The sequence below is a fragment of the Culex quinquefasciatus genome, chromosome 2 (genome assembly GCF_015732765.1).
Source record: "Culex quinquefasciatus strain JHB chromosome 2, VPISU_Cqui_1.0_pri_paternal, whole genome shotgun sequence".
NCBI lineage: Eukaryota > Metazoa > Arthropoda > Insecta > Diptera > Culicidae > Culex > Culex quinquefasciatus.
The window spans coordinates 132,784,091-132,800,732 of record NC_051862.1 but is presented as its reverse complement, the minus strand read 5'-3'; the positions used below and the strand labels follow the sequence as shown (position 1 = coordinate 132,800,732).

The following is a 16,642-nucleotide window of genomic DNA, read 5'->3' as shown; positions in this document are numbered from 1 at the left end:
TTTCGTTGTGTTTTTATTTTGCTTCAGCAATAAAATGTTGCTGATTCGACGTATTGTTTGGATTTTGCCTATGTTTTTGTTTTAAATTTCTTTATTTTCTTTATGTTTGAGGCCCTCAGTCGGGTGGTGTTCATAGGGGAGATCGGTTGGCGAATCGACGCGCGAGATTTCACAAGAAAGTGCTGGAAGATTCTGGAATTCATTGAAAAAATGTGTCGCGTCGTGGCCTTGGAAGTTGGGCCCTCAGTCGTGTGGTGTTCGTGGGGGAGATCGGTTGGCGAATCGACGCGCGAGATTCCGCGAGAAAGTGCTAGAAGATTTTTGAATTTTTTGATACAAGGCTTCGCGTCGTCGTGTATATATTGTCTTTCTATTGTTGAGCTGGTTGTTCGCGGTCCGGACTGGGTAAATTCGTAGTGAAGTTTGTTGCAAAGAAGTCGTGCGCGAAGAATTTCATGAAATCGATTGAAACAGTTAGTTGTATCAGCACTATTTGAGGTTGACATGATAACGAATAATACGTTGCTGAAAATTTCATTTAGTTTAGAAAGCCCTTCCCTTAGCATCGTGGCTCGGAAGGCACGCTGACGGTACGAAGTAAAAAATTACGGGCTTGAGTATATAATTAAGTCCTTCCCATAGCGTCGAAGCTCGGAAGGCAACGATGATGTTTCACTTTCTGGTCATATCATCTACCAATAATGAATCCGGATATATTTTAAATTGTACGTCACCGAATAATGCGTTCGTTCAAATTTCATTTCGTTTTAAAAGCCTATCCCAAAGGAACGTTGCTCGGATGGCACGCCGGTGGTAAGAAGTAAAAATATACGCGTTAATAAGTCCTTCTCATAGCGTTGTAGCTCCGAAAGCAACGATTATATTTCAATTTCTGGTCATATTATCTACCAAGATGAATCCTGACCTTCCCTTTCCTTCCCCTACTAACACAATTCCCCCACCTCCCGTGATGCTTGAAGGAGATGCTGTGGAGAGCGACAAACTCTGTGTCTGATGAGTCTGCAACTTCAACTATCGGACTAACATTCCTACCTTTGTTGAACTGCATCTCCTTAAGGGGGCGCCGGTATTGACTTAAAGCAGAGATCTTCAGGGGTTATACAGTGAGGATGATTAGCTCCCACTACTCATCTGTTGGTTCATTGTGTAACTTCAGCTGATCCGTCAATAACGGAGTAGCAGCTCATTGGCAGTCAACCATGCTCATGCTCATGCTTATTCTCATGCTCAATTCAAATGTTCTTTATGTTTGAAATGTATTCTTTTTTTCTATATTGATATGTTCAGAACCAATTATTTATTAAACTGATAAATGTTGCAAGAAAACAAAATTACTTATTTCGTAAAAATGTTAAGTATATGAAAAATCAAAATTTAAATTTCCTACAGTTTTTACTGTGTTTACATCAAATTGAAGTTTTTTTTTTTGAGGAACTGGATTTTTATTGTTTTATTTAAATAAATGAGCAAAACTTTTTTTAAACTGAATATACTGATCGCTGAAAAAAAAATAAGGCGCAAAAAAGGTGCACAACAACGCAAATATTTATTTGTAAAGAAGATTTGAATCCACATTTCGTTTCAATATTGTTTTTTTAAATATATTGTTATGTTGAGGAAATTAAACATAAAAAAATGCAACGAGCAAGAAATTTGAATGTTTTTTTAATTAAATGATTAAATGAAAAGTGTTTTTAAGTGCAATCGACAAAACCAATTACCAAACAATTTTAACCAAAATTAAAATAAATCAAATGAACACATTTTCAAAAGTTATCTTAGATTTTTTTTCTTAAACCCAAAAAATATGAATCTTCAATGAAATACTAGTTTATCTATTTGTTTTCTTCAAAGAACCTAATCAAACATATTTTTATGAAAAAATATGTGTTTACTTTTTCAACTTTTATAAACATTAGTTCCGGCCCTCCACTGCTTCAGAAAAATCGGGTCTGGCCCGCAAGGCAAAAAGTTTGGGACCCCTGGTCTAGCGTAACCTTACTTATGGTAAATTTGACGTAATCAATTCAATTTGCACGCTTTTATGCTGAAATTTGTAAGCAAAACAGTGACTGCCAAAGACATCCCGTTTTTTAAATAATATTTTTGCAATTCCGTCGTGAAACTACTCACTTTTCCTGTCATTCTTGAACGACGAAATAGCCTACTTTTCTGTACCAAAAATAACAGAATCGAATAGCAACACTTTTCAAAATTAATGCTGAAAAGTTATGCTTTTCAGCACTGAAATGGGTGCTGAAAAGTTGAACTTTTCAGCACTTGTTTCGAAAAGTAACACTTTTCAACATTGTTTTGATTTAAACGATTTATTGACAAATACATGAAAATTTGACTTAAAATTTCACTCAATGGGTGTTTTTCGGAATTTCAAAAAATGTTGTATGGAACTCGTTGCAAAACTTGATTTTTTCAGCACTCGTCGTATTTATCCAACTCGGTGAACCTCGTTGGATAAATGTACGACTCGTGCTGAAAAAATCCTCTTTTTGCAACTTGTTGCATAAACTACTATTTTGCAATTCCGTCGTGAAACTACTTACTTTTCCTGTCATTCTAGAACGATGAAAAAGCCTACTTTTCTGTACCAAAATTAACAGAATCGAATAGAAAAACCTTTCAAAATAAATGCTGAAAAGTTGTACTTTTCAGCACTTAAATGGATGCTGAAAAGTTGAACTTTTCAGCACTTGTTTCGAAAATGTTGTATGGAACTCGCTGCAAAAATTGATTTTTTCAGCACTTGTCATATTTATCCAACTCGGTGAACCTCGTTGGATAAATGTATGACTCGTGCTGAAAAAATCTTCTTTTTGCAACTTGTTGCATAAACTACTATTTGTTAACAAAATTAGTTTTGAAAGCCCACTTTTTTATCAAAACCTTTATTTAATTAGATTTATTAGACAATTTAGCCTAGTTGCTTTGAGCATTTCTCTACTAAGCTCAATGTGGTTCCAAGCCATTCCGTTCATATTTGAATCGCATTTTTTCCATTTTACGAAAAAATATTATTCCTATCAAAATTGTTGGTATACTGTAACACAATATTAAAAACAAATAATGTAAAGCAAACTTGAAAAAAAAAATTAAAAAGCTTATTCATAACGGCCTTATCTCAAAATATAATAACCTGCTACTGTGCAGATCACATCCAAACTCAGCTGGATACATGGGAGCAAGCTCTCAAAGCGCGATTATAAGTGACAATAAAAGGGAAGTAATTACGCGAGGGTTCAGCAGTCAACCGTGCCAGATGACACAGAAACTTCAGTCGGTTTGGCGGCTTAAGGTTAGGGTTAGTATGGCAAATGTGTCCTCACCTTATATGCTAGCGCTTCTACACGTCATATACTAATCACAATAATCGCGCAGATTCACGCAAGATGAACAGATAAACACCAACGACGTCGCGATTCCGCGTTTACAGGAGATTTACATACGAATTTGAAAAATCGAAGAAACATTAGTATTGTATGTCTTGAAAAGATGCGTGCATGACCTTTTCTTGCACGATGTGAATAGCTGTTATTGATTGATGCTTCAAATAATTCAAATCAGTATTTTGCAACTTTTTTTGAAATTTATGAATCTTAAATCATTGAATAAATAAATAATATCCATACTTTCAAGAAAAAAAACGCACACGGAGGTTCTTAGTTCTAGCGTGTTCCATTCACAACGGTGTTTCGAGTGATATACTTGCATGCGACTCTTGAACGAGAAAAATCGTCACAATGAGTGATTTCGGAAACAATCATAATGATCATCGCCGTTGCTTACACTTATATATGGAAAAAGCCTCTCGACTTAAGGCGCAGGGGGAAAACTTCTATTGAGCAATCACAGGTAAGGTTAGTTTAGTTTGGGATCTCGGAGGAATCGTGCGCTAAAAATTACACGGTTGCGGTGATGAAAATTGTGATTTATCTAAATGTTTGTTAAAAAGTTGATGGAATTCAAGCTGGCAGAATGAAGTGCGCAAAATTGTTACTAACGTTGATATGCTGTTGGTCATTAATTTCAGGTGTTGTTTCGCAAATCAGTGACCTTAGATATACAGAGGTAAAGTTCTAAAGGCATTTAATTCAATTCCAAGATAGTAAATCCAGAAAAAAATAAGATATCAATGTGATGTTATAAATTTAAAACAATAGCTAAAAATAAAAATTAACTAGGAAAATTCAGAAACAAAACAAACTAACGAAAATGTGCTCAGAGTGCGTCGGGCGACCCCGATGTGCAGTCAAACGCGGCTGTCTTCACCCCACTTAAACGGTTTCGTTCTTGCTGGAAGACGAGCACGCCAAATATGTAGATCAGGGAGCATGTGGAGAACCTCGTGCTGCCAGCCACAACGGAGTTCTGAAGGCACACACATGACTGCTATAGCTGGTTGGCTACACGGCTCGTTTGCGTCGGAGGTGGAAATAAATGAACTAAAAATCAACATAGTTTTACCGGTTTGTACAATATTTTCCGGTAAATATTATCCAGAAAAAAAACAACTTTAAGGCTGAATTCTCAACATTTACTGAGACTACATAAGAGCAATTCCATGTCAAATAGGGAATCGGTTGTACCCGACCCTCTCCGATTTCAATGAAACTTTGTAGACATGTTATTCTAGGCATATATATGCCATTTTTGTGTATATGGAGTCAGTTACACTCGATAATGACATTTGAGAAGGGCGTAAGTGTTTTAAATATTTTTGTATTTTGTAATTTAAATATTGCTGTATCTCGAAGCCGTTGTATCGTATCAAAAAGTGGTCAAAGACAAACTTGTAGGAAATTTGACAAGCTTTCCGGAAAAAATACACTGAAAGAAAAAAACAAAAATCATTTACTGAAACTGTTTTTTTGAAAAGTGCTCTAAACGTCAAAATTTTCAAAACTGAATACGGGAATCGGTTCTCCAGACAATTTTACATAAAAGTCTCCATATTGACCACTGTCCTAAGTCCAATCCTTGTGAAGTTACAGCGGTTTTAAAAATGAAAATGTTGAAAAAATAGGTTTTTTGATGGTTTTTGGCAATTTCTATATGACCGACTTGATTTTTCAGTCTCGAAAATATTTTTACCGGAAAGCTCGTCCAATTTCCCATAAGTTTGTCTTTGACCACATTTCAATTGGATGTATGGGCTTACAGTATTTTTTTATGTGAGTTGCTCCATTCTGCATTTTTCATGAGTCTTTTTGTAACATCTTAGGTTATTTTCACAAAAAAAAATTAACGAAAAAAAATCGTGGGCTCACCTTCAAATTTGACTTTTAAACTTAAAAATCAAAAAATCTCATAAAAGTGGATTGTTTTTTTTCTTTCAGTGTATTTTTTCCGGAAAGCTTGTCAAATTTCCTACAAGTTTGTCTTTGACCACTTTTTGATACGATGCAACGGCTTCGAGATACAGCAATATTTAAATTACAAAATACAAAAATATTTAAAACACTTACGCCCTTCTCAAATGTCATTATCGAGTGTAACTGACTCCATATACACAAAAATGGCTTATATATGCCTAGAATAACATGTCTACAAAGTTTCATTGAAATCGGAGAGGGACGAAAAAAAAGCACCTAAAAAATTCCTGTTTTGGGCTGGAATTGCTCATAACTGCAATTCAAAAAAATATTTTAAACAGGTCTAGAAACAGGTCATTTAATTACTTAAAAAATTTCATATTAAATTTGTCTTTTTTTTTATTAATTTGCTTTAGGCATCCGTTGAACGTTCGACATTTAAAAAAGTATTCAAATTTTATTTCAAATTATAGACACACACAAAATCGATGTTTTTATTTGGAATTTTAACAAAGATTTGATTGCGATTTTTCGTACACATTTTTTCTTGCCATTAGATATTTTTTCAGCATATACGAGAGATTTAGGATTTTTTCTTTTTTTTTGTACATATATCAAGTAGAAGTTCAGTCAAAAAAATGTGCCCCATCAGAGCCATACACGGAATTCATAAAATCGATAATGATAGCAGGGTTTTGCTTTTATAAATTTATTTTTCAAATAAATGCACAGAGTTTAATGCTCATACTCATGATAATTTTAGCTATAACTTGTTGGCTTATTTGATATGTTCTAAGCTTGCATAATTTAATCTGATCTAGTACTAATTTGATAGAATAAGCAAAGAACATTCCCGGATTCGAAAAATATTTAGCTGATTTGGCATTGGATTTCATTTCTGGAGTTTTTTTAAAGGACCAATAAACCAAATTTCCAGTTTTTGCTTTTTGGGTGTTTTTTAATGCCCCTGACTCAAGGCGGTTTCAAAAACACCCAAAAAGCAAAAACTGGAAATTTGGTTTATTGGTCCTTTAAAAAAAAATCCAGATTTCGATGTAATTTGAAAAAAGAAAACAAAATCCTTCATCAACATTAAAAAATAATAAGTATAATTTTTTAACACGAAGCGGCAGCACAAAATTTCGTCAAAATCAATTAAAGATCATTTAAAATCCAGCGCAATTTCTTCATGAAACTTATTTTAAGAAAGAAATTTATATCCATATTGATTCACCAATTGGATGCTTGGCAAATATTTTTATAATTTATTTATTTTAATTATGTTTTGCATTGATTTTGTTTACGATTTTGTTTATTTTTAATTCGTAAAATTTAAATCCGTAATCTAGAAAATTATTATTTTTCTGCAAAGCTATATTTTCAAACCTTGACAAAACATTATTTGTTTGTATTTAACAGAAATTCATTTTTCAAAAAATCGAAGTTTGAGTAGTTTCTCATTACCGATTTTAAAAGTAAATGTGTATTTTTTGCCGAAATAACACTTGAACAGCCTGAAGCCTAAATCGATAAGTTGTTTTGATTTCGGCAGATGAGAGTGTTATAGCAATGGAGCACCCGCAGTCGAGCAGTTTTTGACAGTTCGCTCCATAAGAAATGCGTTGTAGAAAAAAGCAAAAACACTGCTCGACAGCGGGTGCTCCATTTTTTCAACACGGGTTAAGCTAAAACTACAAAAAGCATGTTCAGAGCAGTTTTTGTGCTCTGAAAAAAAAACATTTTTTTTTGAAAAATAATGTTGGTCTTATTGGTGAAATTTACAGTAGTTTTCCTATTTCCAAACTCTAGTATGTCGAAAAAAACGTAGCCAATTTTTAATGCACGAAGCTGCTTATAAAAGAGGAAATCGTGCTCAAAATATTTTAAAGGCCATTTTTAAAACACAAGAATGCCAAAATTTCAAAAGAAAGTATATGTTTTAATGTTAAATCCATTCCCTAGTCCATTCCTTTTTCAAAGAAGTTCAATATATGGCCATATTTTTCACAATTTGGCTGATTGTGATTCACAGCCAAATTAACGTGAAAATAAATAACATATCCAGATTTTTAAGCGAAGATGGCGTTCGAATGGTGAACGCCCGAAATGTCAAAATCACGCAGTGGTACCAACATTACGAAAAAAGTGTGCCATGGCATGACAGCCATACTTTTTTTCTCATGTTGGTGCTACTGCGCGATTTTGACAATTCGGGCGTTCACAATTCGAACGCCATCTTCGCTTAAAAATCTGGATATGTTATTCTCGTGCAACCCATGAATCATTGCCACAGTGTTCGGAATGGCAAAATTAAGTGGAATAAATTAGGATATCTAATGTTGGATACGGGATTAGTGCACATCCCTATCCACAGACACCACTACTTGCCAAGCTCACATGGTGATATTCAACGATCACCATTGTTGATGCACAATGGCAAGTTCAGATGGTTGGGGATTCTCCCGAGTGCACACGTCTTTTAATCTGTTTGTTTCGTTATGTAAATAAATGTAGTTTTAGACTGTTGTATCGTCATTCGTGTTATTTTATTGACCTCCGACGTGCCGATTTACGGATGCAACAGTGGCGACGAGAAGTGGAGGAATTGGCCCGTTTTCGTCGGTGGCCAATTCCAGAAACCCGCGTGTGAGCAAATTCGGAGGAGAAGATGGTGGCGTTCGGCCATGATCCGGATCATCAGCCGCCAGGTACGCGAACACCTGTAGCCGGGCAAGGATATCCGAGGCGCACGAACCATTCCAGCTGTAGAACTGCCTGCCGCCACGGTGGAACATGCATCTTCCACGATTCGCAGCAGAAACAGCACCCAGCCATCTCAACCAAGCTGCAACGTCATCTGCAGGAGTATGGCGTCGACCAGCGATGGCAACACGACCAACAGGAGCAGCACAAGGAACTGCTCGGTGTGGGCCAGTCCGGCTGGTCCGCAAGAGGGCATTTCGCGAAGTTGATCGTCCTTCAGCGAAACCTCCTCCTCATCAGCATCGACAGCAGCAGCAAAAATCGCCATGAATCGACCGTGCCGCAGCAGGTATTCATCGGGTGATTAGAGGTGCTCAAAATGTCCGCAGCGTCCATGGGACATGTTTGACACCTTCAATTTCGGGGCGCTCTCCGGCAACGACAACGGAATGAGTAGCAGAACGGTGGCCGAATCCGTTGTACTCACCAGGCCGGACGCAGTAACGCGATCACAACCGCCAGTGATCTACGAGTGAGGGAAATGGAACGCGCCCTCTTGATCTCATCCTCATCGGAATTGGTTGATCGATGACAACCGTCGTCATCGCCTCGTCGCCTTCAAGTCCGTGAAGATCGTCGCACGGCTCACTTCAACAATTCCGAGGGGAGATGTTGGATACGGGATTAGTGCACATCCCTATCCACAGACACCACTACTTGCCAAGCTCACATGGTGATATTCAACGATCACCATTGTTGATGCACAATGGCAAGTTCAGATGGTTGGGGATTCTCCCGAGTGCACACGTCTTTTAATCTGTTTGTTTCGTTATGTAAATAAATGTAGTTTTAGACTGTTGTATCGTCATTCGTGTTATTTTATTGACCTCCGACGTGCCGATTTACGGATGCAACATCTAAAAATAGACATCGATAGACACGGAGATATTTTCAGTAAATGTAGTTGAAAGTGTGTACTTTAAGGTGCATTGCTCGGTTTTGCGTCAAAAAGCGGCATTTTGAAAACATAGCAACTTGAAAATAGGCTCAAAATCACATAAAAATGGTTATAACTCCTCAATTAAGGCTCAAAACATTTTGCTGTCTTTGGAAAAGATGTGTAATTTTATGTCATAAACAACTCTTCAGAACATAGTAGGCCGCTAAAATGCTAATATTTTGAGTTATCACCAAAAAAAGCGCTTTTTTGGACCATTTTTGCAAAAATGACGTATTTCTCGAGTAGATTAAGAGCTACAAATTTGGCGCTTTCGATAAACTTCTATGTAATTTTCTCCTTTACAACTTTGCCGAAGACACCAAAGCCCTACAATGCATCCAACAAAGTTAGTTTTTGGTTGACACCCCGGAAGGTCGTCACCCTGTATGTTAATAACTTCAAAAGATAGTCCTTATCACGTACAACAACTCTTCCGAAGACACCATTTGGCTAGAACGTCAAATAAAGGAGTTATCAATTTATTTTACTTATGTTTGCCATTCCGAACACTGTGGCATTGAGAAACTCAGCCAGTTCAAATACATACAGTCAACCCACATATTCGGAACGGTTTCCAGATCGGCCAATGTTCAAAAAATCATAGCAAATCGATAATTGAACTTAATGATTCGCTTTTACCTTCATTTGAAAGCTTTTCTTGCGATCTTTCGAATGCTGTATCGAACATCTGCAAATTTTAACTGTTACATGAAGTTTTTGAAGAATTACTTTGACCCTTGAAATCCACATATTCGGAACACTTTTTTCTTACGAATGTAAACAAACTTTGGATCTCTCCAGGAGTACATATTTATTACCAGTAATGACTTCACGTACTGAAACCAATGAAACTCAAGCTTAGTGATGTTTTATACATAGTTTGATAACTTTTTTTGTGAAAATATCAGTTAAATTCGGGTGTTCCACAATTGTGGGAGGCACAATAACATCCCTCAATTATGGAACAGGCAATTTGGAGGCATTGTTTTGCTGCTCTGAATAAAATAGTCTCGAAATGCAGTTTTTGTTCAAAAAGAACTACTTTTACTAGTGAAATAGCAAGAGAATGTCCAAATAAAGGTCCTAAAAATAGAAGGGTCGCCAGAAAAAGATGCATTTGGCTTGCTATTGACAAATTATCACAAAAGTGTTCCGAATTTGTGGGTGTTCCGAATATGTGGGATGCGTTTCCACTGAATGTTAGTCTTTTCAAGGACATTTGTTAATTTGAAAAGGGGTCTGTTTAAAAACGTTTTCCATGAGTTATTAATTAAAACAGGCTGCGATTACTTATTGCATTTGCGATAAAATTCGTCCTTTATTCTAGACCACCAATGACAACCTTGGCGAGGCCATTCAATTCCTGCGCGACTTTGACCGTGAGGCTGCCGAAATGTGCAACCGGTAAAACCCGCCCACAGCATTGGAATCGTTTTTTCCTAACCGCCCTCATCCCTTCTACACAGAGTCACCAACAGCGAGTGGAAGTTCGCGATCAACTCGACCGAGTTCAACAAGCGGCGCATGCGCGAACAGCAAAATCTGGCCAGCAAATTTGAGTGTCTGAGCTGGCGCCGGGCAGCTTCGTTCGATTCCTCGACCATCGTCGACACCGGAATCCGCCGTCAGCTGGGCCGAATCGTGGAGCCGGGGCGGTGCGGGCTGGGCGATGATAAGTACGCGGAGGTCGGTTGAACGAGTAACGTTGAAGAAGTTGTTGATTTTGGTTGTTGAATGTTCGATTTCAGATTACGCACGTGATTTCATTGATGAAGGAGAACTACAACAATGCGAAAGTGTGTCCATATCATGGACCGCATGCCACGGCAATCGCTGCCCAAAGCGCCAACTATGTGACCGGATATGCAACGTACTGCGATCTGAAGCTGGAACCGGATCTAGTTCAGATCATGGAAACGAGCAAGGTGGAGCCCGAGTTGAAGCACTACTGGACAGCATGGCGGGAAAAATCTGGACCCCCTGTGAAGAACACCTTCATGCGGTACATCGATTTGGCCAACCAAGCGGCGGAACGTCACGGTTTTAACGATGCCGGAGACCAGATGAGGTCCGTTTACGACGACAGTGACTTCTTCTTTACGGTTAACGATCTCTGGACAAAAGTTCAACCTCTGTACAAACAGTTGGTTACGTTCGCACGGAAGGGTTTGGTACGGCAGTACGGTGAACACGTGGTCCGAAGGGACGGTCCGATTCCAGTTCATCTTTTAGGTAGGTTGGCTGGTCAACAGGAGTGATTCAACGACAATATAACAATCTTTTCAGGTAACATGTGGGGTCAAAATTGGCGCAACATCCTGGACATAATCCGAACGAGTCCTCCCGAGATGCCAGACATTACGGGTGAAATGGTTCGCCAAGGTTATACGCCCCTGAAGATGTTTCAAACGGCGGAAGAGTTTTTCACCTCGATTGGTTTGCCACCGATGGCTCCGGAGTTTTGGCGCAATTCGCTGCTTCAAAAGTCCAACGAAGTCACGGGCAATTGTGCTGCTTCGGCGTGGGACTTTTGCAACAAGGTAGACTTTCGCATCAAGCAGTGCACCCAGGTAACGTTGGATGATTTCATCAACGCTCACCATGAAATGACGCACGTCCAGTACTACATGCAATACTCGAGCCAACCGTTTCTGTATCGCGAGGGACCAAACCCGGCGTTCCACGAAGCGTTGGCCAACGCAATCAGCCTTTGCGTAGGAGGACCAGCTCATTTGCAGAAATTGGGACTTCTAAACACTGCCGTTTCGGTGCTCAACGGAAATACCATGATCAACATCGAATACTTGCTAAACCTGGCCCTGGATAAACTCCCATTTATGGCCTTCAGTTTGGCACTGGAAAAGTGGCGCTGGTACGTCTTTGAGAAAGGACCCGTAGGCATGAACGCCCGCTGGTGGGAACTGCGACTCCGTTATCAAGGCATTATCCCTCCCTTAGTCAGAGGATACGAGCATTTCGATGCCGGCGCAAAATTTCACGTTATTTCCGACCAAGATTACATCAAATACTTCGTTGCGACCGTTCTGCAGTTTCAAATTTATTCTGAACTTTGTCTTGCATCGCACCACGTTGGCCCACTGCACACGTGCAACTTTTATCGCTCGCGTGAAGCGGGAAGAATCATCAGCGATGTAATGCAGCAAGGTGCCTCCCTCACCTCGTCGCAACTGATTAAGCTTCTGACGCGTGGGAAAACGTCGCGACTTTCGGTGGAGCCGCTGCTGGACTTTTTCAGACCGCTCGAAGCATGGTTGGAGCTGCAGAACAGAGACGAACCCGTAATTTGTTATTTTGCATTTTCTAGACGATTTTTCTAACGCGTACCGTTTCAGGTCATCGGGTGGAGTTCACGCATGGAAGATGTGGCGCTTTATCAACCCCTCGAACGAAACGGTAGGAATGCAGCCGGAACTGGAACTGTGTTGAGCTGGATGGTTCAGATTTTTATGTACACCTTCATGTACGCATTTTATTGAGAAAATTGTCTAGTTTTGCATAATGTATATATTGTGGTTTTAACATTTCAATAAAAGTTGATTTTATCAAATAGATTATAGTTTAAAAGCTGTCTCGAACTGTTTAATAACCACCATCTTTAGTTACCTACATTTTATGATGTGTTTTTGTTAGCCTGTTGAAACTCGCCAAAATAAAATGAATAGAAACACGTCCTTGAAGCAGCAATTAAATAATCACAAGAAGGCAAAACTTTATTTGCTTGATCGGATACACAAATATATTTTTATAATAATAGACATTGTCCGCAAAAAGCTATCTTTACAAAAAATACGGCGTGACTCGCTGACTCGGCATGACCCGCTCGTTATCCGGAACCGCCTTAAATATCTCCACGTTGGAATCGTCCGCTGTGTTGAACTTTAGTATCGCTGCCACGTTGCCACAGCGGTAGCAATAGTTCGGAGCGGACCAAACGGTTACCAACTTGCGGTCAAACAGATAGTTGATGCCCTCGTGAACCAGCTGGTGTGCGCGACAAATCAGCTCCAGTTTGTTGATCTCCATGAAGTCGTTCGTAACAGACACCCCGAACAGCCAACCTGCTCCCCGGGGACTTTCCGCCCACGTTTCAATGTCCTCCGGATCGGACCAAACCAAATCACAGAACGCGCCCTTGTGCGGGATCTCCTGGTCACGGTTGATTGAGCGGATTTGGTCCAGCGTTTTGATCTCCGGGCTGAGTCCACCGTGGACACAGAGAATCTCCTCGTCGATCAAGGCAGCGATGGTCAGGAGGTCAAACACACGACAGCAATACTTCCACGGGTTAACGTTTCCATACTTGGTGTAGCACTCGTCGTAGAACCCGTACACTTTGGTAATCTGCCGAGACTCGTGGTTGCCCCTTAGCAGCGTAATCTTGTCCGGATAGCGGGCCTTTAACGTCAGTAAGCGCGTAAACGTCTCCAAACTGTAGTAACCCCGATCAACGAAATCGCCCATGAAGATGTAGTTGGTATCGGGTACATGGCCACCCGTGCGGAACAGCTCCTCCAAATCATAAAACTGGCCGTGGATATCGCCGCACACGGTGACCGGGGTTGACACGGGTTGGATGTTCGATTCCTCAATCAGCAAATCACAAACCAAGTCGCACAGCTTCTTCAGGTCATTTTCCGGCAAATATTTACACTGCTTGGTAATCTCAATCCACTGGTCCAGCTCGATGGTCATTTTTATCGGTCTCTTATCACTTTAGCCACTTTAGCAAAAGGGTAAAAAAATCGTTCTGGCAAATTTGCGTGATGATTCGGAGGCGACTGTTCTGTCAATTCCCTGACAGACGGACCGGGCCGACAACGGCCCGAAAACCGCCGGACGGCTCGACAAAACGGCCCGAATTCCGTCGGTTTGTCCGACGGAATTCGGGCCCTTTTCGTGCGTATATGCAACAATTTGTCCGACGATCGTCGAAATCGACGTTTGAGAAAATCGATGTTGACGGGCCGTTGTCGGGCCGTTTTCGGGCGACTTTGTTATTTAGGTTGTCCTGCCATTGTCGGGTGCTCACGTTTCGGATTTAGGGCTTAATCAATCAAAAGTATTATTTTTTTTTTGCAAAAAAGTAATTTTTATTTGTCTTTATTGATGATTGATGTATTTTTGTCTTCAGTGTGTGCCGATTTTGATCCAAAGAAGCAGCTCTTGCATGTTTTGTTTGTGTCCTTGTCTAAGAGAAAAGGTAATATAAGAAAATATAAAAACAAAAAAAACAAGTGAATTAAGAATTTACCTCTTCCTCCACCGCACCGCCCAAAGGACCGACAACTGCTTATCCCTGATGGTCTTCACCGGAACATTGTCATGTTGCTCGGAGGACCGAATCCTCACCGATCAAAATGATGGTTTCTCCGGAGAGGGCAATTTATCCACCGCTGCTGGATTCCGTCCAGGGAATTTTTTATTTGGTTTGTTCGCACTAATATCATTTTACAACAAAATTATAAGGATTTGGCAATTAAGAATTTATTTTGAAGACTTTGCTTTGTGAAAAGTAATGATCTGTCATAAATTTTATCACCGCCTGCTAATTTTCTATACGCCGATTAAACGCAGGACAAACGCTCGAAAATGGCAGGACAAGATCGATTTCGAGTAGATAACGCACGACCGCGGGACTTCAGTCTAACAGGGTTGTTTTTAAAAATAGAACAAAGCCAAATCTGTCAAAATGGGCAGTGTTGCCGGTTTTACTGGTCGTGCGAACCGGTTCAGTTCACAAGAATCAAATAAATATACACCACAGACTATGCAATTTTAAGATGTGATACTTGGAAAGAACATTCCCACCCTGACAGACGGACCGGGCCGACAACGGCCCGAAAACCGCCGGACGGCTCGACAAAACGGCCCGAATTCCGTCGGTTTGTCCGACGGAATTCGGGCCCTTTTCGTGCGTATATGCAACAATTTGTCCGACGATCGTCGAAATCGACGTTTGAGAAAATCGATGTTGACGGGCCGTTGTCGGGCCGTTTTCGGGCGACTTTGTTATTTAGGTTGTCCTGCCATTGTCGGGTGCTCACGTTTCGGATTTAGGGCTTAATCAATCAAAAGTATTATTTTTTTTTTGCAAAAAAGTAATTTTTATTTGTCTTTATTGATGATTGATGTATTTTTGTCTTCAGTGTGTGCCGATTTTGATCCAAAGAAGCAGCTCTTGCATGTTTTGTTTGTGTCCTTGTCTAAGAGAAAAGGTAATATAAGAAAATATAAAAACAAAAAAAACAAGTGAATTAAGAATTTACCTCTTCCTCCACCGCACCGCCCAAAGGACCGACAACTGCTTATCCCTGATGGTCTTCACCGGAACATTGTCATGTTGCTCGGAGGACCGAATCCTCACCGATCAAAATGATGGTTTCTCCGGAGAGGGCAATTTATCCACCGCTGCTGGATTCCGTCCAGGGAATTTTTTTATTTGGTTTGTTCGCACTAATATCATTTTACAACAAAATTATAAGGATTTGGCAATTAAGAATTTATTTTGAAGACTTTGCTTTGTGAAAAGTAATGATCTGTCATAAATTTTATCACCGCCTGCTAATTTTCTATACGCCGATTAAACGCAGGACAAACGCTCGAAAATGGCAGGACAAGATCGATTTCGAGTAGATAACGCACGACCGCGGGACTTCAGTCTAACAGGGCAGCCAACTCAATTGGAATTCTGAAACGGAATTCAATCCGAATTGTTTGCGTAAACCGTTCATGATTCCGGAACATCCAACTTCTAACAAAATCTTCCGCACGCAAAAAAATCAGGCCTGTTTGAATCAACAATATTTTTTGTTGTTTTAATTTTACGATTTTTTGTTGAAATAACGCTCAAAACCAATTGAAACAACCCAAAATTTTGCGTTGAATTGACTCGATGTATTTTGTCAAACACTTATGAAATAACAACAAAATTATTGCGTTGATTCTACCTAAAAACGGCATTGAATCAATTTGGCTTAACACGTGCCCACCATCTGTCAAACATTTTTTTTTTGTTAATTCGTCAACGGTGCGGTTCAGTCTTAGTCTCGCTTAAATGTCTGTTTTTCCGGGTTTTGCGTCTGTTCCGTTCACGCAATCTACCCATCCAAGGGCTGTTCGTTAAGCGTCAGCGGAATTTCGTAATATTCAATAAATTTATCCGTGGAATTCGTGATGAGAAACGGATGCAGCAGGAGCCAGAAATTACACCGCCTGTTACTCCCGCGGGGGATAATTGTCCCGGATTTGTCCAAACTCTCAGCGTAATTTGCTTGGTAAGAACTTCGGCATTCTATCTAAAATTACCTCGTTTCTAAACGCCCATTTTTACTCTTTTAGACCTCTGTGGAAAACAGCCTCAAAATGTTGGACGCCATTAGCCACACGACCCATTCAACCCGCGGATACAGTTTGTCGTTGATTCCTTCCGGGGTGACGACAGCATTGGCATCAGATGCGGTTCAGCCAAACTGCACACGAACCGATCGTGCTCGAGGTCGTGCTTTAACGTTTGAAGGTGCAGAATGATTTTTTTTCTTTTTTTTTAATAAATAAAATAAATTGCAATGTT

General features: G+C 39.8%; 2 protein-coding genes and 2 long non-coding RNA genes across 4 annotated transcripts; 1 reads left to right on the top strand and 3 right to left on the bottom strand.

Annotated features, from left to right (window-relative positions):
* The first annotated feature begins 3,943 nt into the window (after positions 1–3,943).
* LOC6050056 (angiotensin-converting enzyme) lies at positions 3,944–12,623 on the top strand. Its single transcript, XM_001866688.2, has 6 exons — positions 3,944–4,104; positions 10,379–10,455; positions 10,518–10,737; positions 10,800–11,283; positions 11,338–12,350; positions 12,405–12,623. The coding sequence occupies exons 1-6, from the start codon at positions 4,012–4,014 to the stop codon at positions 12,546–12,548; spliced, it is 2,031 nt and encodes a 676-aa protein (XP_001866723.2). The 5' UTR covers positions 3,944–4,011; the 3' UTR covers positions 12,549–12,623.
* A 121-nt stretch (positions 12,624–12,744) lies between these two features.
* Positions 12,745–13,875, bottom strand: LOC6050057 (serine/threonine-protein phosphatase 6 catalytic subunit). Its single transcript, XM_001866689.2, has one exon. It carries the CDS (start codon positions 13,762–13,764, stop codon positions 12,850–12,852), a length of 915 nt encoding a protein of 304 aa, XP_001866724.1. The 5' UTR covers positions 13,765–13,875; the 3' UTR covers positions 12,745–12,849.
* A 300-nt stretch (positions 13,876–14,175) lies between these two features.
* LOC119767424 lies at positions 14,176–14,448 on the bottom strand. Its single transcript, XR_005277508.1, has 2 exons — positions 14,324–14,448; positions 14,176–14,260 (listed from the first exon to the last, which is right to left on the bottom strand). It is a non-coding gene; the product is annotated as an uncharacterized LOC119767424 (long non-coding RNA).
* A 742-nt stretch (positions 14,449–15,190) lies between these two features.
* LOC119767797 lies at positions 15,191–15,706 on the bottom strand. The gene is made up of 2 exons (XR_005277711.1): positions 15,339–15,706; positions 15,191–15,275 (listed from the first exon to the last, which is right to left on the bottom strand). It is a non-coding gene; the product is annotated as an uncharacterized LOC119767797 (long non-coding RNA).
* Positions 15,707–16,642: the final 936 nt, after the last annotated feature.